Here is a 24,360-nt window from a genome sequence, read left to right on the forward strand (position 1 = left end):
GGCCATATGCACCCCAATGTTCATAACAGCGTTATCCACAATAGCTAAATTGTGGAAGGAGCCGAGATGCCCTTCAATAGATAACTGGATTAAGAAGATGTGGTCCATATATACAATGGAATATTACTCAGTCCTCAGAAAAAACGATTACACAACATTTGCAGCAACATGGACGGGACTGGAGGAGATTATGCTAAGTGAAATAAGTCAAGCAGAGAAAGACAATTACCATATGGTTTCACTCACTTATGGAACATAAGAAATAGGAAGATCGGTAGGAGAAGGAAGGGAAGAATGAAGGGGGGGTAAACAGAAGGGAGAATGAACTATGAGAGACTGTGGACTCTGGGAAACAAACTGAGGGCCTCAGAGGGGAGGGGGGTGGGGGATTGGGATAGGCCAGTGATGGGTATTAAGGAGGGCACATATTGCATGGTGCACTGGGTGTTATATGCAAGTAATGAATCATGGAACATTGCATCAAGAACTGGGGATGTACTGGGGCGCCTGGGTGGCACAGCGGTTAAGCATCTGCCTTCGGCTCAGGGCGTGATCCCGGTGTTATGGGATCGAGCCCCACGTCAGGCTCCTCTGCTATGAGCCTGCTTTCCTCTCCCACTCCCCCTGCTTGTGTTCCCTCTCTCACTGGTTGTCTCTATCTCTGTCAAATAAATAAATAAAATCTTAAAAAAAAAAAAGAAAGTAAAAAAAAAAAGAATGTTAAAAAAAAGGAACTGCGGATGTACTGTATGGTGACTAATATAACAAAATAAATATTATTTAAAAAAATACCAATACCAGTGATGTTAACTTCCCTTGCTTTTGTTCACTTGGTTAAGTTGATGTTTGCCACGCTTCTCCACTATGAAGTTACTTTTTTGACCTTTTATGGTTAATAAGTATTTTGTACGGAGATACTTTGAGACTGTGTAAATATTCTCTTACTCTTCGAACTTTCACCTGCTAGTTGATGCATTGATGATACTTGCCTGAATCAGTTATTATGGTTTTCAAATGATTTTCCAATCTTATCATTCCTTCCTCATTTATTTACATTTAAATGAAAGAAAAGCTTTCCCTTCTTCACCATTCATTCACTCATTCATTCATTTATCTATATATCTATTCATATCAGCTTATGGAGTCTTTTATTATAATAATAATTCTGTACTATTAGTATTTATTGTGATGCTCAAATTGTCCCAGATTTGGCCAGTGGGATCCCTCTTTAGTTATCTCTTATATCCCTGTGACATGTCTTTATTCAAAGACAACAAGATCAGCGGTGCCTGCCTGGCTCAGTTGGTAGAGCATGTGACTCTTGATCTTGGGATCATGAGTTCAAGCCCCATGCTGGTTGTAGAGATTACTTAAAAAAAGTAAATTGAAAAAAACAACAACAAAGACAACATGATCATCTACATAGAAAACCCTAGAGAAGCTACAAGAAAACTACTAGAACTGTGAGAATAACAGTGTTTTAGGATACAGATTAATATACTAAAATCAGTCATAATTCTACATAATAGGAGCAATCAACTGAAAATTAAAGTGTTAAAAATACCATTTACAAGAGCAAAAATAACATGAAATATCTAGGGATAAATCTAACAAAATATGTGCCAGATTTGTATCTTGTTTTTTTGTTTTGTTTTTTTTCAGATTTGTATTTTGAAACTACAGTTGATAAGATAAATTAAGGAAGACTTAAATAAATGGAGAGACCTACCTGTTTATGTATTGAAGAGTCATAACTGTTAGACTCTTAATTCTTCCCAAATTTTGGGTAGAAATTGGTAAGCTGATTCTAAAATTTATATGAAAAAAACAAAGATCTCAAATAGCTAAAACAATTTTGAAAAAGGACATAGTTGGAGAACTCATACTATCTAATTATAAGACTTATTCTAAAGCTATAATAATCAAGACTACATGGTATTGGTATAAATATAGACAAATATGTAAATGGAAAAAATTGAGTATAGATAGTCAATTCATTGTCAACAAAGTTTCTAAGATGATTCAATAGAGAAAGGATAATCTTTCAGAAAATGGTTGTGGGAACAACTGGGCATCGATATATAAAAAATGAGCCTTGACACTTGCCTAGCAACAGATTAAAAAAAGTAACTTAAAATGGATCACAGACCTAAATCCCTAAAACCTGAAATATAACTTCTAGAGGAAAGCACAGGAGAAAAATCTTTGTGATATTGAATTAGGAAAAGATATCAAAAAGAGGACACCAAAATAAACTCAGTAGCAAGAAACCCCAAATAATTCCATTAAAAAATGGGCAGAGTTGCTGAATAGACATTTTTCCAAAGGAGGCATATAAATGGCCAATAGGTACATGAAACAGTACTGCACAGCATTAATCATCAGGAAAATGCAACTCAAAACCACAGTGAGATATCACCTCACACATATTAAAATGGCTATTATCAAAAAGATAAGTGTTGGCAAGGACGTGGAGAAAAGTGAACCCTGTGTACTGGTTGTGGGAATGTAAATTTATACAGTCACTATGGGGGGGTCTTCAAAAAATTTAAAATAGAACTACCATATGATCCAGCAATCCCAATTCTGGGTGTATATTCAAAGCAAATGAAATAGATGTCGAATGGATACCTGCAGTCCCATACTCATTGCAGCATTATTCACAATAGCCAAGCTATGGAAACAATATGAGCATCTGTCTGATATTTCTTCTCCATTAGTAGCCAGCTTATGATTAGATGCAGAAAATCTTAAATCCCTGGAGTTTATAATTCTCCCTGATTTTTCCAAAAGGCTCTGTATGTCTATTTGGGTACACCTTTAATGCTCTAGCTTTCTCTTCTGGCTTACATATTAGGTGTGAAACAAATGATTGATGGTATTAACAAAATGAATTCTGTTGAGCCACCCTACAGCCAGAAGAGAAAATACAAAATTATTGAGGCCAATAACTATAGAAAGGAAACTGGCTAAAGAAACCCAAATCTAGTAGCATATCTGGTTGAAATGGGGATAAGGTGCCAGAGTCAAACTCTAACATCCCCTGGATCAAGGCATAGTAGGTCACCTGAAAGGACTTGCCACTGAAACACTGTTTGAACCCTTTGACTCTCTCTACATCCAACTAGTCAAATTGACAATCGTCATGTCTTTTTCTCCAGGGGATAGATGGATTAGTTTTATCACTGTGGTTGAGTAAAAACTGAGTTTCTAAGATCAGTCAATATTATAACTAGAGTGTGCTGAAATATACTAGACAGAACTTTTTCCCTTTTTTAAAAACCTTTTCTGGGACGCCTGGGTGGCTCAGTTGGTTAAGCATCTGCCTTCAGTTCAGGTCATGAACCCAGAGTCCTGGGATTGAGTCCCGCATCGGGATCCTTGCTCACCAGTGAGTCCGCTTCTCCCTCTGACTGCGGCTCTCCTTGCTTGTGCGCGCTCTCTCTCTCTCTGGGAAATAGATAAAATCTTGGGGCGCCTGGGTGGCTCAGTCGTTAAGCGTCTGCCTTCGGCTCAGGGCGTGATCCCGGCGTTATGGGATCGAGCCCCACATCAGGCTCCTCTGCTATGAGCCTGCTTCTTCCTCTCCCACTCCCCCTGCTTGTGTTCCCTCTCTCTCTGGCTGTCTCCCTCTCTGTCAAATAAATAAATAAAAGCTTTTAAAAAAAATAGATAAAATCTTAAAAAAAAAAACAAAAACAAAAAACCTTTTCTTACAGAAAATGTCTAACACACTTAAAAGTATGTAAGAGTATAATAAATCCCCAGGTACTCATGATTACACTTGCATAATTATTAATATTCTATCATTCTTGTTTCATCTATTCTTTTCATTTTTCTCTGAAGCATTTTTTTTAAAAGATTTTATTTATTTATTTGACAGAGATAGAGACAACCAGTGAGAGAGGGAACACAAGCAGGGCGAGTGGGAGAGGAAGAAGCAGGCTCCCAGTGGAGGAGCCTGACGTGGGGCTCGATCCCAGAACGCTGGGATCATGCCCTGAGCCAAAGGCAGACACTTAACGACTGAGCCACCCAGGCACCCCTCTGAAGCATTTTTTAAAGATTTATTTATTTATTTATTTATTTATTTATTTACTTGAAGGGGCGGGAGAACCTTTATCGTTTTATTTTTCCATTTGACACTTTTACATTTTTGGTGACCCAGAGGAGCACCCCATGTTTTTGAAAATCTGTTGTCCCCCTCTACAATCCGATGGCTCTGATAGCGGGTGTCTGTTGTAACCCACTGCTCCAGTTCAGCCCGTTGCGGATCAGAAGCTCCTTGTGTATATAGAGAAGATTTCGCTGGCATACTGTAGTCTTCTTACTGATATTTACCTTCATCACTTGGTTAAGGTGGTTCTGCCAAGTTTCACTACTGTAAAGTTACCACCTTTCTCTTTTGTGCTAAAATATATCTTGGGTGAGACACTTTGAATCTATATAAATCCTCAAATTTTCACCAGCTAATCTGGGATCTATCAGTGGGTTTTGTCTGCAACAGTTATTACTGTGGTGTTTGCTTAATCGTAATTTTTGTTATCCTCTTACCTTCTACATTTATTAAATGGAATTCTGCTCTAAGAAAGAGCTGTCTCGGGGCACCTGGCTGGCTCAGTTGGAAGAGCATGTGACTCTTGATCTCAGAGTTGTGAGCTCGTGCCCCACATGGGGTGTAGAGATTACTAAATAAATAAAAAAAATATGAAAGAGCTGCCTCTTCTCCCTCATTCATTTAAATAACCAATTATTATACCAGGATGGACACAGAACTGTTAAAAACAAATATCTATGGGTCATAATGCAATACTATCATTATGTATTTTCTGTTTTGGCTGTTAGGAGCTCTTTCAGGTTGGCTCCTGTGTTTTTGTGACGTCCTTTGTTGAGAATTGTTTCCTGGCATCACAAGATATTCCAATCTCATCTTGAATCAATCATTTCTTCAAGGTTCTTCTGTTCTTTTTTATTGGAGAATGGTGTTTAGAAATCAGTCTCTGGGGCGCCTGGGTGGCTCAGTTGGTTGAGCGACTGCCTTTGGCTCAGGTCATGATCCTGGACTCTCAGGATTGAATCCCACATTGGGCTCCCTGCTCAGCAGGGAGTCTGCTTCTCCCTCTGACCCTCCTCCGTCTCATGCTCTCTCAAATAAATAACATCTTAAAAAAATTCAGTTATCTGTGTACTAGGTATCCTCATTGCTTGTTGATACTCTCAGCAGACAGAACTTGCAAATATATATATTTGCAAATATATTTATATTAATCCACACATACACACCAATCTATAGTTCTGTACCTGTACATATATTAAAAACCATAAACTTATACTGATACCTCAGATTGCAGTCCAACACCATAGGCTTCATTTTAGTTTTCCCCTTTTCCTTAATAACTTTTTTCTTCATCATTGAGAAACTCCGCTCATGATCTACAATATATTCATTTAATTCTAGCATACACATTAGTTTCAAATTGCTAATCTACTTCCCACACCCCTGAAAAAAACACTTAGTATGTAGACGACAGCATTTCTGTACAGTATATTTGATCTTATTCTTAGGTTTCCAGTCGATATACTATTTACCTCGGTTATTTAGGTGATTTCTTTTCTTCCCTATCCTCTGCAGAGTGGCTAGGTATAATCACAAGGATCCTGAAAAGGGTAAGAGTTGGTTGGATATGATGTGAGAAGGATCCAACCTGCCATTGTTGGATTTGCAGATGGGAGGCTTTGGAACTGGAAGTCGAAGAATGCAAGCAGACTCTGGAAGCTGGAAAAGGAAATAATTCTTCCATAGAACCTCCAGGAAGTAAGGCAGCCCTGCCAACACCTTGATTTTAGCCCAGTTTGAGATCTATTTCAGTTTTCCTATCTATAGAACTTAAGATAATAAGTTTGTGTTATTTTAAGCCACCGCATTTGTGGTACTTTGTTAGCACATTGATAGAAAAAAAATACAAGAGTCAACCTATACTTGAACTTTATTTTTTAAAAGATTTTATGTATTTGACAGAGAAAGCGAGAGAGCACAAGCTGGGGAAGCAGCAGAGGGAGAGGGAGAAGCAGCCTCTCCAATGAGCAGGCCCCTGAATCATGACCTGAGCCAAAGGCAGAGGCTTAACTGACTGAGCCACCCAGGCGCCCCTACACTTGAAGGTTCCACATCTTGGTCCCTCTAGGGGCTTACTGACTTATTCCCTTTATTCTTATCCTTTTTGTCTATGCTACTACAGTCAGCTCATTGTTACTCAAACATTATCCTAGCTGGTTTTAGGTGTTTACTTTTTGGGGTATGTGAAACACAACTCTGGTTCAAAGAGTCCTATACAATAATATTTACCACACTCTTCTCAATCCTGTTACCTTGTTCCCATTCCTCCCCATATTCCCACCCTTCTAAAAGACCAATCACTTTAATTTATAGTTTATTCCCCCCCCGCCGCCCCGCAACAGATACTTGTGTTTTCTTATGTCCTCTTCATTGTTTCACGAAGCGTACTGTGTGTATTTTTGCGTTTAAGCAAAACTTTCTGAAGTGCAGTAAATTTAGCACAAAAAGAGTACTGAATGACCTTATGGAAATACTGTTCTACTTAAATGCGAAGGGCCAGATCGAAATGAATTACAGCATTAAATGTGAGGGAACTGAAACACTGTAGCATAGTTAACTTTCAAGGAAATCTAATTCTCATCTTCAGTTAGGCTTTACACTAGGTACTTCCAATCACAGATCCTGGTAACTGAATCTAACTTTAATAAACGTGGGTAGCGGAGGGCTTGAACTGTGGAGTTGGCACAGACAAATCAGGCTGAGTGCGTGGGTTTGAAAATAGACATTTCCGCTGACAGGTCTGTGTGTTTCCACGTCCTTGAATCCTGGAGCTTTCACTTAGGCATCTGCCTAAAACTGTCACAGCATCGTGGTCTTGGTCCCTAATCCCTAAAGGGGAGCTCAAAACTGTACTGTACTGAATGAGCGGCTCTACATAGCGGCACTTTCCCAACGATGTACAACCCCCGCTCAACGTGGCCACAAACAGGATAAAATATCGTACCCCAGCCTGATCTTTCCCTCAAGTGATCTCCGGGTTCAGTAGCCGCTAGCAAACTAATCGCTAGCACTCTCCCACCGCCTGCCTGCGGAAACGAATATTCCCAGGATCCCGGGCCGTTTCGATTGACGTTACTTCCGGGGAAAGTAACCTTTCCCCGGCGGTTGCAGGACTGAAGAGGTCTCGCGACATTTGCTCCCGCGAGATCTGCTTGCTCACTCCAGCGATGACATCCTCCTCCTCCTCCCCGCCGCCTTTCGGCAATCTTCGCCAGTCCCAGCCCCGACCAATCTGCACTCAGATGGCATGGATCAGGGTCTCCCCCCGAACCCCAGTCCGCACTGGGCGTCAGGCGGCAGCGGCGGGGTGCGAGCTGCAGGAGGCCGACGGCGGCGGCACTGCGGGAGGCCACGAGCTGGCGAGGATCTGCGAGCGTGGGCGGGGCGGGGGTAAGCTAGCTGAGTAGCGGCTCGATTGTTCTGGCCTGGCTATGGCGCCTCTCCTCCCCCCCGCCATGGCTCCCCGTGTCCCTGCTCCGCTCCTCTCAGTGAGTGAAAGTGGCCGCCGCCGCCGCCGGCCCAGCGCCCGCAGCCGCCTTAGCGCCGCCGCCATCTTGGGGTCCCAGGAGCCGCCGAGGGAGCGAGCTAGGAGCGTCCACGCCCAACGCAGTCACCGTCCCCCGGCCTCAGAGAGCGAACCGCGGCTCCACCGTCGGCGGGGCGACCCCCCCCTTCGGACCCCGCCCGCACCCCGGCCCCCCCTCCGCCGCCCGCGGCGGCGGGGCCCGGCGGCCCGAGGTGAGGCGACTAGACGTGGGCGGGCGAACGGAGGGGGGGTTGTGTAGGCCCCGTTGCGCCCCTCTCTGCGGGCGACGACTGGGCCGCGTCTTAAAGGGGCCGTCGCCCCCGGCCCTTGGATTTGTTGGGGTTAGTGGGGAGGATGGGTGTGGACACTCCACGTAGGGTTGGGACCTCAGGGACTTGGGCCTCGTCCTTTCCCCTCTCATACCTCTAGAGACCCGGGGTCACGCGGTGACCTCAGATAGCCGAGGAAGCCCGTGGGGCGCCCACACGTGGGGAGTGTGTTAGACCAGGTGCACGTGGGACCCGGTGGGGCGGTGTCGGGCTAACACGTGTGTGGGTTTGGGGATGGGGTGGGTCAGGGCGGGGGCTGGTTGAGCTCGAGTGGGAACCCTGTGAGGGCTTTATCTGTCCTCTTAAATGAGATCTAAGAGCTTGGTAGTATGTCAGTTTATGGGGAGCAAGTTGGGTTATGGGTAAATGGTGCATGCTGCTTGTTGGTGTTAAGTGGGGACAGCCTAACACGTGCACATAATTAGGAGTGTGTAGGGGATACCCTTTGTGGTCTTTTAGGCTTTTGTAGAACGTCTAGGCAAGTGTCATCCCATTTTGACATTCCTTCTTGAGCTTGCTGATGAAAACTACTACTTCCGTGATCAGCTAGGGTGGAAGCCCCCTATAGTTTAAGAGTGATAGAGCCCAAGAAGGCACTCACTATTTTAGTTTACAGCCAACTGTGTCCGAATTTTTTATTCATACACTGTCTAGTTTCATGTTTGAGTACTTGTTGGTAGGATTTGGAGATGGAATTAATAGTTAGACTTCTCTAAAATCACAGGTAACCAGCTTACTTTTCCAATCAGTGACTTTTCATGATTTCCTTTCCCAAGGAGATTTTCCTTGTGGTTTGCTGGTGGCCGCGTTTTATTTATTTTTAAGTAACAACTTTATTGCAATATACTTCCCATACCAAAAGACTGACCCTTTTTAAGTGTACAGTTCCGTGATTTTTAATATACTCATAGAGTTGTACAGCTTTCACCAGTATGTAATTCATCACCCCAAAAAGAAGCCCCCTTAGCAGTCACTCCCTCATCAGCCCTTCTTCTGGCCCCTAGCAACCACTAATCTATTTTTTGTCTTTATAGATTTGCCTATTCGGGATATTTCGTACAAAGGGAATCATACAATGTGTCTTTTTGTGACTGGCTTCTTTCACTTAACATGCTTTCAAGGTTCATCCATGTTGTAGCATGTGTCAGGACTTTGTTCCCTTTTGTTGCCAAATATTCCATTCCCATTGTGTTTTATGCTTGAAATTCTCAAGCTTTCCTTTAAATCAACAATTTGAGATTATTATATGTGGTAAAAGTCACATGCCTACTAGATGATAAAATGAATTTGTGTTTTGGGGTTAAATTCTGTTATTTTAGTTTCCTGTGTTCTTTTCCTCTTTATTTTGCTTCAGAAGAATCCAAACTAATATTTAAAGATCCATGTCTTTTAATAGGAAATAACTATAAAGAGGACAAATTGATTAGAAAACTTTATGACTAATAACATTTTGAGGACATAAGGTAGAAATGTGAATAAGTCTAAGCAACAGACCATAAACTATGGTGTTATAGCTTCACTTAATAAGAATTTGTCATAGTACTACCAAGGCATGGTATTGTAACAGCTTTTGAGTGCTGTTACTTGTGTAGACATAGGGCTAAGGAGAGAGTAATAGACATCTCTCTGCCCTCCAGAAGATTAAAACTGATTTGGGGTTTTAACATGTCAACATATGAGTTCACACAAAATATAAATGCTGGGATGCAGCGAATTTTTGAGATATTGGACGGGATAGAGTTAATGTGATACTTTGAATTTGTGTGGGAAAATCAGTGAAGTTGGTGACAAGTTTTAAAGTTGAATCTTAAGTATGAGCATTTTGATATGATAGGCTGTAGCATGCAGAGGATGAGAAGAGCATAGTTGCTAATACTTACTAAACACCTGTTGTGGATACTCATCCTAATCATGAGAGCTCTGGTCCCCCCAATACCATCATCTTTGTAGTTAGGATTTCAACATATGATTGGGGGAGCACAGGCATTCAGACTGTGGCTGTGCATTAAGTTAGGAATTCAGCTATAGAGCTTTGGATTCACTTGCTAATCTTGATGTGGTAGATTTGCTTAGGGTTGAAAAGATCACAAACCTTAATGCTTGGCTTTAATAAGTACATTAGAGAGATTTCTATATATGTTAGGTCAGACTTAGGAGATCAGTAATAGTAAATAGTTGACAAATCAGATACTAAAAAAAAAAAATCATTGGGACTAAATGCTATCCATATTTTCAGTGGACTAAAAGACAGTGAATCAATTGTGTGACATGCTTTTATAAACCTTCAGTACCAAGGATTGATAGCCTGTGTGATGGTCTATAAAGCAGGGTTCATTTTTCTTTTTTTTTTAAGTAGGCTCCACGCCCAGTGTGGGGCTTGAACTCACAACGCTGAGGTCAAGGGTCGCATGCTCTACCAACTTGAGCCGGCCAGGCACCCCTATAGAAGCAGGGCTCTTAATGTTTTTTATGTGCCCTGGACCCTTTGCAGTCTAAAGAAGCCTGTGAATGCCCTCTCAGAATATGACATTTAAATGTATAAAATATAGTTCACATATTTAGAAAACAATTAATGATGTAAGAAATTTCCTTTTTATTACTGAATTAAATGACTAGTGAAAGCCTCATACCTATGGGCTGTGCTGCCTACATTCAGAATTGAAGGAAATGCTAATTTCAGTTATAGGTTAGTGAAAAAAATTTCCATCCAGGTTTATGGACACGTTAAGTGATTTCGTATGGGGCAAACCAGTGTTTTCCTATCAAGAAGTAGGATTATTGACTCTTAAGTTCATGTTCACAGGAACATGAACATGGCTTCTTATGGAAAGAGCAAGGGATAGGTTTTTTGTTTTTTTTTTAAAGATTTATTTATTTATTTATTTGACAGAGATAGAGACAGCCAGCGAGAGAGGAAACACAAGCAGGGGGAGTGGGAGAGGAAGAAGCAGGCTCATAGCAGAGGAGCCTGATGTGGGGCTCGATCCCGTAACGCCGGGATCACGCCCTGAGCTGAAGGCAGTCGCTTAACCGCTGTGCCACCCAGGCGCCCCTGAGCAAAGGGATAGTTTAGCTAAGGGGAAACCTGGTAGTGTGATGGAGGGACATTGTTTTTAGGCTAAAAAAGATTTGGGTTTGAGTCCCACTTACCTATTGGGTAAGCTGCTCAACTTTTTTTTTTTTCTTTTTAAGATTTACATATTTATTTTAGACCGAGACAGTGCACTCGGGAATGTGAGTGAGGGGAGGGGGAGAAGGAGAGAATCTCTAGGCAGACTCCTTGCTGAGCATGGAGTCTGACACAAGGCTTGATCCCAGGACCCATGAGATGATGACCTGAGCTGAAACCGAGTCAGATGCTTAACTGACTGAGCCACCCGGGTGCCTCAAGCTACTCAACTTTTTTGAGTTTCAGTTCTCCTTATATGTAAAATGGGGATAATGATTTTCTTTTCTGAAATTAAATGACATATTAACTATAAGACAGCATATTGATGAATGTTGGCTTATTTTTGTCTTTGAGAAAATAAACATACCAAAGGCCATGACATACATTTAGTTTTTATTTGGGAGACAGGAAACTATTTGTTATGTAGTAGGAAGGAACAGTATATGGCATATAGGATCTACTCAGGGTATTCAAATATAGAGTCCCATCTTTTGATGGTACTAATCTTTTGATGGTAATGGTACTAAAACTATTTTTACTTTTTGTAAAAGAACAAGCAAGGTACCTTGAGGTTTGCATGTGCCAGCTAGCTCTTCTGTGGAAGAAGTTAGTAGCTAAGTAGAACAAACTGTGGGTAAATCTGTCATATTTTTGTGCACGAACAGAAAAATGGCTAGTGAACAGTAATACGGTAGAAAGAATGTTTGGGTCACTTTAACCCTGAGAATGTTGCCTGAGTGTTGCCGGAAAGCCGACAAAATGTCAGTCATTCCCTGGATAGGTATGTAAAAGAAAATATAAAAACGGACTGCGTTATCTTGGTACAAAACCACAGTACATCTACTCTTAGACTATAGAATGGATTCCAATTATTGCACCTCAAAGAAGAATAAATTAATCAGGAGGGAAGTTTTCAGAAAATGTCAGTATAAATGTGAAGGCACTGGTAAGGCTTTCACCTGAAGATAAAGAAATTTGACTCGATAATGGAATGATGAAGACTGGGATGGGCTGTGATTAAATTATACTGAATTAGGAAAAACATGCATTATAATCCTGGAAAATTATAACTAGCTTGAAAAATGAATATTGTTTGACAGGTGTATAATGAGTGGTTTGTTTATGAAACTTATTAGGACAGAAGGTTGGTTAAGGCTCAAGAACAAACCAGACACAATGTAAGGGTTACAAAGCCAGAGACTTTTGTGATCCAGTCCTAGTTCATTTCAGGTCAACAAACCATTTAATGATGCTTGTACCTAATGGTTTCTGAAACTCCTTATTTTGTTCATTCAATAAATATTTATTGAACACCTAACGAGTGCTTTTTGACCCTCCCAACAACAATTTGTTGAGCATCTGCCACACTCAAGGTACTGCGGTAAACTCTGGGGATATACAAGTGAACTAATCCAGGTGTGTGTGTATGTATGGAAAGTGCAGAGGGGCTCTGCAAAGATAAACACTTGGTTATGCAAACTCTAGGTGCCATAGAGAAGTATGAACCTAAATATTCTTTTGAGTTGCTGATAGGAATTAGTAGTACTTAGTTGTTTTTTATTTATTAAAGATTTTATTTATTTGTCAGAGAGAGCATGCACGAGACAGCACAAGCAGTGGCAGTGGCCCTCAGAGGGAGAAGCAGGCTCCCTGCTTAGCAAGGAGCCGGATGTGGGGATGTGGGATGTGGGACTCCATCCCAGGATCCTGGGATCATGACCTGAGCCGAAGGCAGACACTTAACAGACTGAGCCACCCAGGCATCGAGTAGCACTTAGTTTTTCGTCTTTAAAAAAAAATTATTGAGACATTGTTTTCATTTGTTTAAAGGCCCGAATCTGCCTTGTTAATAGAGCATTGTAATCTAGTGGCAGTGTATTACAGTTGAGCCCCTTCTGGATCCTAGAGCCAGATTACCTGGGTTCAAATTTTAACTCTCCCTCTTATTAACTGTATGACCTTTGGAAAGCCATTTAAGCTTCAGTTTCTTCATCTGTTAAATTAGGAGAATAATTGTACCTACTTCGTAGAGGATAATTGTGAGAAATAAATGAGTGCATAAATGAGTAATTGCTTAGAATGATCTCTGGCACATAGTGCTTTCAACAAGTGTTAGCTGTAATTAAGAGTACCGTTTTATTTTCACAGTTTAATTAGTTTTATCTGAAGTTTTAGTTTATAAAGTATTGAAATCTGAACCTTTTGAGCAGAAAATATCTCAGATCTTTTTCTTAGATAAGGTGGGGAAAAATACACCAATAAAGAAAATAGTTACAGTGCATTAACCTTTGTGTTGATGTAATGAATACTATTAGATGTCAATAGAAATATCTTTCTAGTTAAGATTATAACTCAAAGAGGTGGTATTTTGCAACATTAAACATTTTAGTTCAGGGTCTAAAATGTTTCTGTCTTGGATGTTAGTCTAATATTAGTAATAGTTTGCCTTTTTTAGGGTCATTCTTATAATGTAATAGTAGACTCAGGCTTTAGAGCAGGGCTTGGAAATGTTTTCCTGTAAATGGTCAAATAATAAATCTTATGTTTTGGTGGTCATACTTTATCTGTGGCAGCCACTGAGCTCTGCCCTTCTACAGTGTGAAAGCAGCCATAGTCAATATGTAAGTGGATGAGTGGGGCCGTGTTCCAATAAAACTTCATTTATGGGCCCTGAAATTTTAATTTCGTGTAATTTTCACATGTCATGAAATATGATTCCCCCCATATTTAAAAATGTAAAAACAATTCTTTCCTATCAAGAATAAAAAATGGGTGGTGGGCTGGATTTGACATGCAGGCCATACTGTCCTGACTCCTGCTCTAGAGCCTTTACAACTCCCTGGCTAGGTGATTTTCTGCAAGCTAGTATGAAGCCTTAATGTCCTTTTTATTTTATTTTTTCCCCTTGAGCTTTTATTTGAGAGAGAGAATGAGCGGTGGAGAAAGGCAGGGAGAGAGAGAGAGAAAAGCATACTTCCGCTGAGCAGGATACCTGATGCAGGGCCCAGTCCCAGGACCCTGAGATCATGACCTCAACTGAAGGCAGGGACTTACGCAACTGATCCACCCAGGCACCCCCTTAATGTCATCTTTTAAACGGAGATAATAGTATCTACTTCATATAGTTGTTAGGAATAAGATAATCTATGTTAAATACTTAGCACCATCTCTGACACAGTGTTTAATAAATGCTATATATATATATAATTATCTAATTGAACCCCCTCATTTTACAGTGAGGCACTTGGGACCCTGAGAGGATAGCCTGAAGTCTGTCTGTGGCTTGTCGATAGCATTAAAGTCACAGGTCTTGACTTCAGCTTCTCTACCCAACCATGTTGCTTCCATAGAGGATTGTAGTACCTTGTAATTTATTATTATTTTTTTAAAGTAGGCTCCAACTCAAGACCCTGAGATCAGGAGTTGCATGTTCTACTGACTGAGCCCACGAGGTGCTCCTAGTACCGTGTAATTTAGTTAAAATACTGCTTGATAAAACTATTTTATCGAATACCGTAATGGTGGATAGGACATGAATTTTCCAAAACCCATAGGGCTTTATGGCACAAAATAAACTTTAATGTGTACAAATTAAGCAAAAATTATTTGGGAGATGGAGAGGTCCCAGGAAGGAATGCAGGCTGTGACAAGAGAATCTGATTGTATTAGAAATGTATGAAGAAGGGGAACCTTGGAAATGAGTGGAATCTAAAACGAAAGGAATTTTACATAAGCACTGTAATCTAATTCATAAAGTTGTATCCCATGAAGGTACAGGTTAATTTTGATACTGTTATACATGTATACTGCAATTGAACAGTTAGTAAATAGATGGTAAGAGACCGGCTTCTCACTGTTACTGTGTGAATTTACAGATAAGCAAGGGGAGGAGGCTAGAATGATTCATGTGGTAATAGATTAGAGTTGGGAACATTAGCATGAACTCATGTTTAGCTTAATACAGATGGTTACATGGGGCGCCTGGGTGGCTCAGTTGTTAAGTGTCTGCCTTTGGCTCAGGGCTTGATCCCGGCGTTCTGGGATGGAGCCCCGCATCAGGCTCTCCCACTGGGAGCCTGCTTCTTCCTCTCCCATTCCCCCTGCTTGTGTTCCCTCTCTCGCTGGCTGTCTCTCTCTCTGTCAAATAAATAAATAAAATCTTTAAAAAAAAATACAGATGGTTACATATTGAAATACTTATATACCTGTATACATGCTTGAGTTTATACCCACACACTGTGCTGTATCAGCTGAAGTTAAAAGAAACCCAGGAGCAACACCTAAAACCCAGATGTTAGTTTCTAATACCATTACTTAATACAAGGAACAAGAGCTCCTTAGAGAAACGGCTGACTCTAGGACGGGCAGGAAATATACAAGATGAGCGTGAAACACCTTGTAGTGCCAGAAGGTAAGGAAGTGCTCTAACAACAACCACCCACCACCACCACCACCACCACCACAGCACAACCCCATGATGAGGAGGCTATGTCAGAGGAGCACAGGAGCCAGCTGAAAGAGCTCTCAGTGGCCCAAACTGGAATGATTTGAGCAGCAAAATAAGCTAAGCAGCATTGGATTATAACCCATAATGTAAAATCAATATTTTTTAGTCTAAAATGCTCTAAATAAATGGTTAGATAAATGAATGTACTGTTTGGAGTACTGCGTTAGCATAGTTTTATGTCCTCAGAGCCACTGGTTTGCTTGAGGTCTTTCAGACAATACTGGAGTTTAAGCATGTGGGGCTTTGGAGTCAGACTTCTTGGATTTCAGACCTGGCTCTGGCACTTCTGGCTGTGTGACCTTGGGCAGGTTACTTAAGCTCACTTTCTTTATCTGTAAAATGAAGGTTATAATAGCGCCTGTGTCATAAAAGGATTAAATAACTTATTGCATATATAAAGTACATATGCATATAAAATGTTTGGCACATAGCTTTCTTTTTTTTGTAAGATTTTATTTATTAATAGAGCATGAGCAGGAGGAGGGGTAGAGGAAGAAGGAGAAGCAGACTCCCCACCGAACAGGAAGCCCAATGTGGAACTTGATCACAGGATCCTGGGATTATGACCTGAGCCAAAGGCAGATGCTTAGCCGACTGAGCCACCCAGGCATCCCTGGCACATGGCTTTCAATAGAATGTGTATATAGCCTCCTTATTACAGTGGTATTTGATACAACAAGATCAAAAAATTTGGAATCCCATTTGGAATTGTTTGTGATGGAGTCTCCCTCCTTCCCCCCACAGTTCTTGAATAGAGGAAAAAGTCTAACTTCAATTTAACAAATGTTCATTGAGGGTAGTTTGATGTACACATACCTGCCTTTTTCTAATTGACTGTATAGACTGTATAATGAAGAAAATGAGAGTAAATTTATTTAGTGTTAATAAAATCATTACACATCTAAGTGACTGAAATATCTAACCAGTGAAAAGCAAGATCCATTTAGTATACAGTTCAACTTGTGCTTATTTACAGATGGTTTGTCCCTAGGAAGAATTACCTGAACTTTGATTTCTCAGGCTTCTTTGGAGACCACAGTTCAACACAACTGCTCTGTTAGTGTGTTCACTTTCAAAATGAAAACTGACTTTTAGTATAGGAAAGCTAAATATAAAAGTGAATTTTGGAACATTGAGTATTTATGGATACCTCTTACTTTTTATTCTCAGTAATAACCTTTCACTATCACTCATGTAATAATGGAGGATTAGGGGCGCCTGGGTGGCACAGCGGTTAAGCGTCTGCCTTCGGCTCAGGGCGTGATCCCGGCATTATGGGATCGAGCCCCACATCAGGCTCCTCTGCTATGAGCCTGCTTCTTCCTCTCCCACTCCCCCTGCTTGTGTTCCCTCTCTTGCTGGCTGTCTCTATCTCTGTAGAATAAATAAAAATAAAAATCTTTAAAAAAAAATAATGGAGGATTAACTGTATGGAACTGATAGCTAAACTTTCCCCGTACTTTGTGAGGCTTCTCTCTTTTTCACAAGTAACTGTTAAGCAAGCAAATGGTATCTTCCCTTTGCTGAGGAATGAAATGAGTTGCTCATGTTTTCTGGGCTGCTGAGTTCAGTCCTGTAATTTGTCTCTTCTATGGGAGCGTCTTTTTCTCAGCTGTCTCATTCCTTGGAAGTGATGGATCGCTGTGAAATTTGTTGAAATAACTGGTTTTTCAGTAAGAGATCTTCAGCTATGTTTTCAAAATTTTATTTTGATAAATTGTTATTAAATGGATGCTTTTCATTGTAAGACTTATGAAAATATAACCCGGGGACCTCTGTCATAGCATAACTTTAAAAAAATAATATATTTTTAAGTTACCGTGTGGAAAGGTCCATTAGATACCTCAGGAAACAGTTCCTCCCTTTTGGAATTTTGATTTACTAATACATAAACCTGAAATGCTTAAATAAGGATTAACCTTGTTTGACCAAAGGTTCTGTCTGTAGTGTATACTATAGAACTCCATAGAGGCAGTTGTGCTAGTAAAGAGACTTCTTTTATTATCCGGTAAGATGTTTTTGTTCCCTATCTTGGTGAAGATACTTTTCCAGGAAGTTGAAATGGTACTTTCCCAAAGGAGAGTACATGCATTGTAATTGATTGTACATGCATTGTAATTGATTCTTTTTCATCTTTGGTAACGTATTTTATTTTGGTTTAATAGTCCAGTGTCATTAATGAAGAACAGTGGGGAAGGGAAAATGTGGATAAGCATTTTTTTCTTCCAAACAATATGCCTTTGAAGTAGGCCAAAATATTTTCTTTGCCATTTTTGAAATTTATGAAAGGGCTATCCTTTTTAAGCTAGAAGTTCTTCATTCTGTTTAAAATGCGGGTGTTATTATTTCTGAAACTTTGTGTTTTGGGGAAACTCTGGGCTTGTTAATTTGCTAGACTGTACCCATGCTATTATAGTGATTCCTTTGAGTGATTGTTTCTGGCCTGCTTGTAGAGGGCTCTGTCAGCCTTTGTTCCTTGAGGACAGGTCTTTTCCTCAGTCAGTGTCTGGTATATAGTAGCCTTTTAGTGAATATTTGATGGTCTGAAAGGAAAGTTTTGGTTCAACTAGGGTTTTATTTAAAGAGCGCTTTGTGATTTATTTACTTCTTATTTACCATGTGCTAGGGTGACCAAAAATTTATTGTTCAGTTGTGCATACTTTTGAAAGTGAAGGGTGAGGGACTATTAGTAATTATGCTTAGGACAGTGAACTTACACGGTGTTGGCAAACCAAGGAGGAGGTGTGGTCACCCAGATCAGGAGGCTTCTTTGCTTTGGTTACAGAGGTCTGGTGGTGAAGAATTGGAAATTTGGTGTCACCAACAGTAGATCTGAGTTCTAATTCTAGCTTGGGCAAATTATTTAGCTTAACTAAAATGAGAAAAAGATTTCAATTATTGTGAGGATTCAACGGGCTAGTATTATTATGAAAGCACCTAGGACAGAAAAGCCCCTCACGCTAGGGTACTCTTACTCAGTGTAGGGGCCTTGTCTTCTCCCATCACGCCATCCTAGAGTCTCTGCTTTCAACTGAGGCTGGCTTTGAAAGCTTTTTTAATGGTTAAGATTAACTGAAACATTGCACTAAAACATTTTAGTGAATGCAGGAATGTTTTTCAGCTAAGCCAGTGAGCTTATTTTTTGTTAAATTGTGTAATATGGTGAGCCGGAAATGAGTGTTCAATGCAACCTAATTACTCTTACTCTTTCTCAAAATATTCATGAAAAACTTTTTTTCCCAATTGTTTCTTGCAGAATTGCTGAAAGATATTTTAATAGTTTCATTTTGGCAAAATAGTCACTTGTAGCCTTTATTTCAACTTAGTGGATGCATACAAATTTTACTGGTTAGGGAAAAAAGGATTTAAATGAAAATTTCATTAAGTTTCTTATCAGTATTTATACTGTGCAGAATTATGTTTTCTCTTTGGGTATTTATTTTTCCCCCGTATTTTTTGATATTTTGCTCAAATTTTAACTTTTTAAAATTTACAATTTTCAGATTTTAATTTTGCTCAAAGTCAGTTTTAATTATTTGTGATTTTTAAAAAAGGAAACCAAAGAAAAACAGTTTTCATGGACTTTATGCCTTAGTATAGCATCCACACTGTGAACCAAGGGGAAGTATTCTGGTACCAAGACTTCCATCTGCTTCTGGTGTTGCGTATGATTCCTTACTTATCAAACAGCAGATAAGAAAAAAATGTAGAAAGACCTAGGGTTAAAAACAATCACAGTGATATAGCTGCAACTAAGAGAAAAGGGGATTACTTAGTTTGCTACTTTTGGCATACATTAAATTCTTGCTTCCTGTAAAATATTGGAGAGTTAGGGAAGACACTCTTGTTTATTTTATCAGTAAGGAATATTAGTTAAGCACAGTGTTATGTTGTGCGAGCTTTTAGTATCTACCTTAGATTGGTACCAGAAGAACACAAAAAAATACTTTGAAGGCCACGGCTGGAAGTTGGATCCTAATTTGAGCTGCAAAAGAGAAAGTGTACCAGGATCTTCTGGAGTAAACCTGGGTGGCCTTGGAACTCCTCAGACTTCATGAGAATCCTGATAAGGTTATGACATTCGTGTTAGAGGGAATTTGTACCTCTATTTGGTATAGAGTTGCAAATGGAGCCACTTAGCTTGATTACATATTATTTGCATTGCCCTCTGCAGACTTACTTTTTTTAATGTCCTTGCAAACTGATAAAGAATAAAACCAAGCAAAGAATGATTAACAATTTTTAAAAAAATATTTTATCTATTTATTAGACAGAAAGAGAGACTGCGAGAGAGGGAATACCAGCAGGGGGAGTGGGAGAGGGAGAAGCAGGCTTCCTGCTGAGCAGGGAGCCTGATACGGGGGCTCAATCCCAGGACCCTGGGATCATGACCTGAGCTGAAGGCAGGTGCTTAACGACTGAGCCACCCAGGCGCCCCTAACAATTTTTTTTATGGAAGTTTTTAATTTTCATTAAGTCAGTTAGCAGTATTTTCTCTCATGGTTAGTGCTTTCTGTGTCCTAAGAAATTTTTTTTTTAAGACTTTATGTATTTATATTTTTGGAGAGAGAGAGAACAAGAGCAGGGCGGGGAGGCAGAGAGAGAAACCCCAGCAGACTCCAAGTTGAGTGTGGATCCCACCACGGGGGTTGATCTCATAACCGTGAGATATTGACCTGAGCTGAAATCAAGAGTCGGACACTTTATCTGAGCCACCCACACACCTGTGCGTCCTAAGAAATTTTTACCTGCTCCAACTCACAAAGATACGTTCTTAATGTTTTCTTTTAGAAGCTTTATCATTTTCGCTTTACATTTAAGTCTGTGATTAATCTTTCACTTCATTTTTGTATATGGTATAAGGTAGGAGTTTGAAGTTCACGCCCCCCCCAAGCCCCCAAATATGGATTTCCAGTTGTTTCAGCACCATTTCTTGGAAAAACTTTTCTTTCCCTGTTGGATTGTTCTTCAAGAATTGGTGTGACCATGTAAGTGTGGGTCTTTTTCTGGACTGTGTTCTGTATCATTGGTTTGTCTGTCCTAGGCCAGTGCACTATACCATCATGATTACTGTAACTTTTAGCAATTCTTTTAATCACATAGTGTGAACTCCCAGTTTTGCTCATCTTTTTCAAACTTGTTTGTGCTGTTTTGCTTTTCCATATAAATTTTAGGCTGAGCTTGTCAGTTTCTTCAAAAATCCTTCTGGTGGGGCAACAGGGTGGCTCAGTTGGTTAAACGTCTGCCTTCGGCTCAGGTCGTGATCCCACGGTCCCGGAATGGAGTCCTGCATCGGGCTCCTTTCTCATCGGAGAGCCTGCTTCTCCCTCTGCCTGCTGCTCCCCCGCATGTGCCCCTCTCCCCTGACAAATAAATCAAATCTTTATTTGTTTTTATTTTTTTAAAGATTTTTATTTATTTGACAGAAAGACAGCTAGATAGGGAACACAAGCAGGGGGAGTGGGAGAGGGAGAAGCAGGCTTCCTGCCGAGTGGGGAGCCCGATGCAGGGCTCGATCCCAGAACGCTGGGATCATGACCTGAGCCAAAGGCAGGCGCTAAACCACTGAGTCACCCAGGTGCCCCTAAATAAAATGTTTAAAAAAAGAAGTACTGTGATTAGGATGTTGGGCTCCCTGCTCCGCGGGGAGTCTGCTTCTCTCTCTCCCTCTGCCCGTGGTTCCCCCTCTTGTGCTCAGTCTCTCTCTGTCAAATAAATAAATAAAAGCTTAAAAAAAACCGGAAACAACAAAAACCAAAAAAAACAGAAACCCTTCTGGCATTGGATTGGAAATCTATAGATGAGAGGGTATATAGGAGACAGCATCTTAATAATAATGAATATTCCAGTCCATGAACATGTGGTAATGCTAACATATAGGTTTGACAAAGGAATTATTTTTATAATATATAAAGGACTTCTGTAACTCAGCTTTTTCAAATGTGGTCAAAAAACTTTAACAGATAGTTAGTAAAGGAAGTTACATAAACAGCCAATAAGTATGTGAAAAGGTGCTCATCAGTCACCAGGGATGTCCAAATTAAAATCACATCAAGGGATGCCTGGGTGGCCCAGTTGGTTGAGCGTCTGCCTTTGGCTCCTGTCATGATCCCAGAGTCCTGGGATTGAGTCCCACGTGGGGCTCCCTGCTCAGTGGGGAGCCTGCTTCTCCATCTGCCTGCCATTCCCCCTGCTTGTACTCTTGCTCTCTCTCTCTGGCAAATAAATAAATAAAATCTTTTAAAAAAAAATAAAATCACAATGAGATACCATTATAACACCAGGTGTTGGCAAAGATGAGAAGCAACTAGAACTGCTGTTCATTGTTGGTGGGGGATGTAAAACAGCAGAACCTTTTTGGAAAGTTTTTGGTGGTTTGTTATAAAGTTAAACATACACATTTAACTGTGGCCTAGCAGTTCCATTCCCAGGAATTTACCCAACGTGAAATGAAAATCCAAGTGTCCATCAACAGGTGAATAAACTCTGGTTATAGTCATTCTTATGATGGAATCTGTTTCAGCAACAAAAAGTAGTGAGTTCCTGATGCGTGCAGTAACATGGATGAACCTCAAAAACATGCTTAAAAAAAACAATCCAGACACAAAAGTGTATGTGCAATATGATTCCCTTTTTCTAAATTTCTAGAGCATACTAGAAATTAGTTAATCTGTGGTCATAGAAATCAGAATACTGGTTGCCTCTAGGGTAGGAGCAATTGACCGGGAAGAAGCACAATCCTGAGAGAACTTTCTGGGGTAATGAGCTATTCTTATATATCCTGATCGGGATGAAAATTAGACATGTGTGTGCATAGGTCAAAACTCATCAAACTATGTATTTAATATTTGTTTCAATGTATAAGCTATACATCAATTTAAAAATCTTCATAATTTTTCATTTGAAAAAATTACATGCAGTACATGGTAAGAATTTTGAAAAATATTGAAATTAAAAAATAGAAAACGGAGTTCCCTCTTGGCCCAGTTCCCAGAAAAAACACCTTAAGTTGTTGAGATGTAACTTTTCAGACATTTTCTCATCTTACGGTGTTAACGGTTAAAGATGAGGGTTTGGGGTAAGCTCTCCTTCTGCTCAGCGGCAAGTCTGCTCTCTCTCTCTCTCCGTGATCTCTCTCGCTCTCAAAAAATAAATAAAATCTTAAAAAAAAAAAAAGAGGGGGCGCCTGGTTGGCTCAGTCAGTTAGGCGTCTACCTTCAGCTCAGGTCATGATCTTGGGGTCTTGGGATCGAGCCCCGCGTGGAGCTCTCCACTCAGTGGCAAGTCGTCGTCTTCCTCTCCCTTTGTGATCTCTTTCACTGTCTCTCAAAATGAATAAATAAAGCCTTTAAAAAAAATGATGAGGGCTTGGGGGTCAGATTATCTGGATTCAAATCCACATTCCATGTTAAATTGTACAGCCTTGAGCAAGTTACTTAAAATGTGTAAATAACATGGTTCCTCATCTGTAAATGGGATAATAGTAACAATCTCTGTTTTTTCCTTTTTTAAACATTTAAATTCAATTAATTACCATAATCTTCACTTTTTTATTTAAATACAATGAATTAACATATACTGGTAACAATCTCTTTAAGCAGAAAATTATTGGATAGGTTCTGTGTTCTTAGAGGTTTTATAGTATTGCTCAAAATTTTTAAGAACCGTCTGTATGACACTTAAATTGGTAAACTTGTAAACGTTTTAACAATTTATTTACTTTTTATCTCTGTTGTTTTGTCTTGTGCAGAAATAATACATTTTTAACATGTTTATTGAGATATAATTCCCAGTCTGTAGAATTCACCTATTTAAAGTATATATGGTTGGAGCGCCTAGGTGGGTCAGTTGGTTAAGCGTCTTTCTTTGGCTCATATCATGATCTCAGGGTCCTAGGATCCAGCCCAGCATCGGGCTCCCTGCTCAGCAGGGGAGCCTGCTCCTCCCTCTCCCACTGACTGCAACTCCCCCTGCTTATGCTCTCTTTCTGTCAAATAAATAAATAAAAATAAAATATAAATAAAAAATAAAACTATATGGTTTTAGTATATTCATTATCTTTAGTATATCCACAGTTACAACCACCACCACAGTCTTAAGTTTAAAAACATTTCCATTAGCCCAAAAAGGAAGCCCTACCCATTAGCAGTCACTTCCCATCCTGCCACTGCGCAGTGCCACAGTCTGCACCTCCCCCCCTTCCCCATGCAACCACTGATCTTACTGTGGAGTTTTCTTTTTTATGGTTATTTCTTGTAAATGGTATATTACGATATGAGGCCTTGGTTGAGTAGCTTATTTACCTAGCATAATGTTTTCAGGGCTCATCCATGTTGTAGCATCAGTTAGTATTTAGTTCCCTTTCAGTTACCAAGAAATATTCAATTATGTGGATATATCACATTTTATCCATTCATCACTTTGCGGACATTTAGGTTGTTTCCATCTTTTGGCTGTTGTGAATGTTGCTATGAAGATTCATGTCTGAGTTTTTTTTGTGGACTCCGTTTCCGTTTGTCTTGGGTACACCTAGAAGTTACATATGGTAACTTTATGTTTCACCTTTTGAGGAACTGCCAAACTTTTCCAAAATGGCCACACCATTTTACGTTTCCACCAGCAGTATAAGAGGGTTCCAATTTCTCCACATCCTTGTCAGCTCTTCTTATCTTTCTTAAAATCTATACTAGTAGGTGCTAAGTATTATCTCAT

The 24,360-nt window shown here is 40.1% G+C and overlaps 2 protein-coding genes across 3 annotated transcripts in view; one reads left to right on the forward strand and one right to left on the reverse strand.

Moving 5' to 3' along the window:
- Nucleotides 1-5,388: 5,388 nt before the first annotated feature.
- On the reverse strand, nt 5,389-7,670 carry LOC117802456. Its single transcript, XM_034661715.1, has 3 exons — nt 7,593-7,670; nt 7,062-7,512; nt 5,389-5,776 (listed from the first exon to the last, which is right to left on the reverse strand). The coding sequence occupies exons 1-3, from the start codon at nt 7,668-7,670 to the stop codon at nt 5,595-5,597; spliced, it is 711 nt and encodes a 236-aa protein (XP_034517606.1). The 3' UTR covers nt 5,389-5,594.
- Nucleotides 7,511-24,360, forward strand: part of INO80 (INO80 complex ATPase subunit) — a 122,534-nt gene continuing 105,684 nt past the window's right edge. For both annotated transcript variants that reach the window (XM_034661138.1, XM_034661139.1), the window contains exon 1: nt 7,511-7,855. The gene's annotated coding sequence lies outside the window, so the exon portion shown is untranslated. The remainder of the gene's footprint in view (nt 7,856-24,360) is intronic.

Source organism: Ailuropoda melanoleuca, chromosome 5, assembly GCF_002007445.2.
Source record: "Ailuropoda melanoleuca isolate Jingjing chromosome 5, ASM200744v2, whole genome shotgun sequence".
In the NCBI taxonomy this organism is placed as follows: domain Eukaryota; kingdom Metazoa; phylum Chordata; class Mammalia; order Carnivora; family Ursidae; genus Ailuropoda; species Ailuropoda melanoleuca.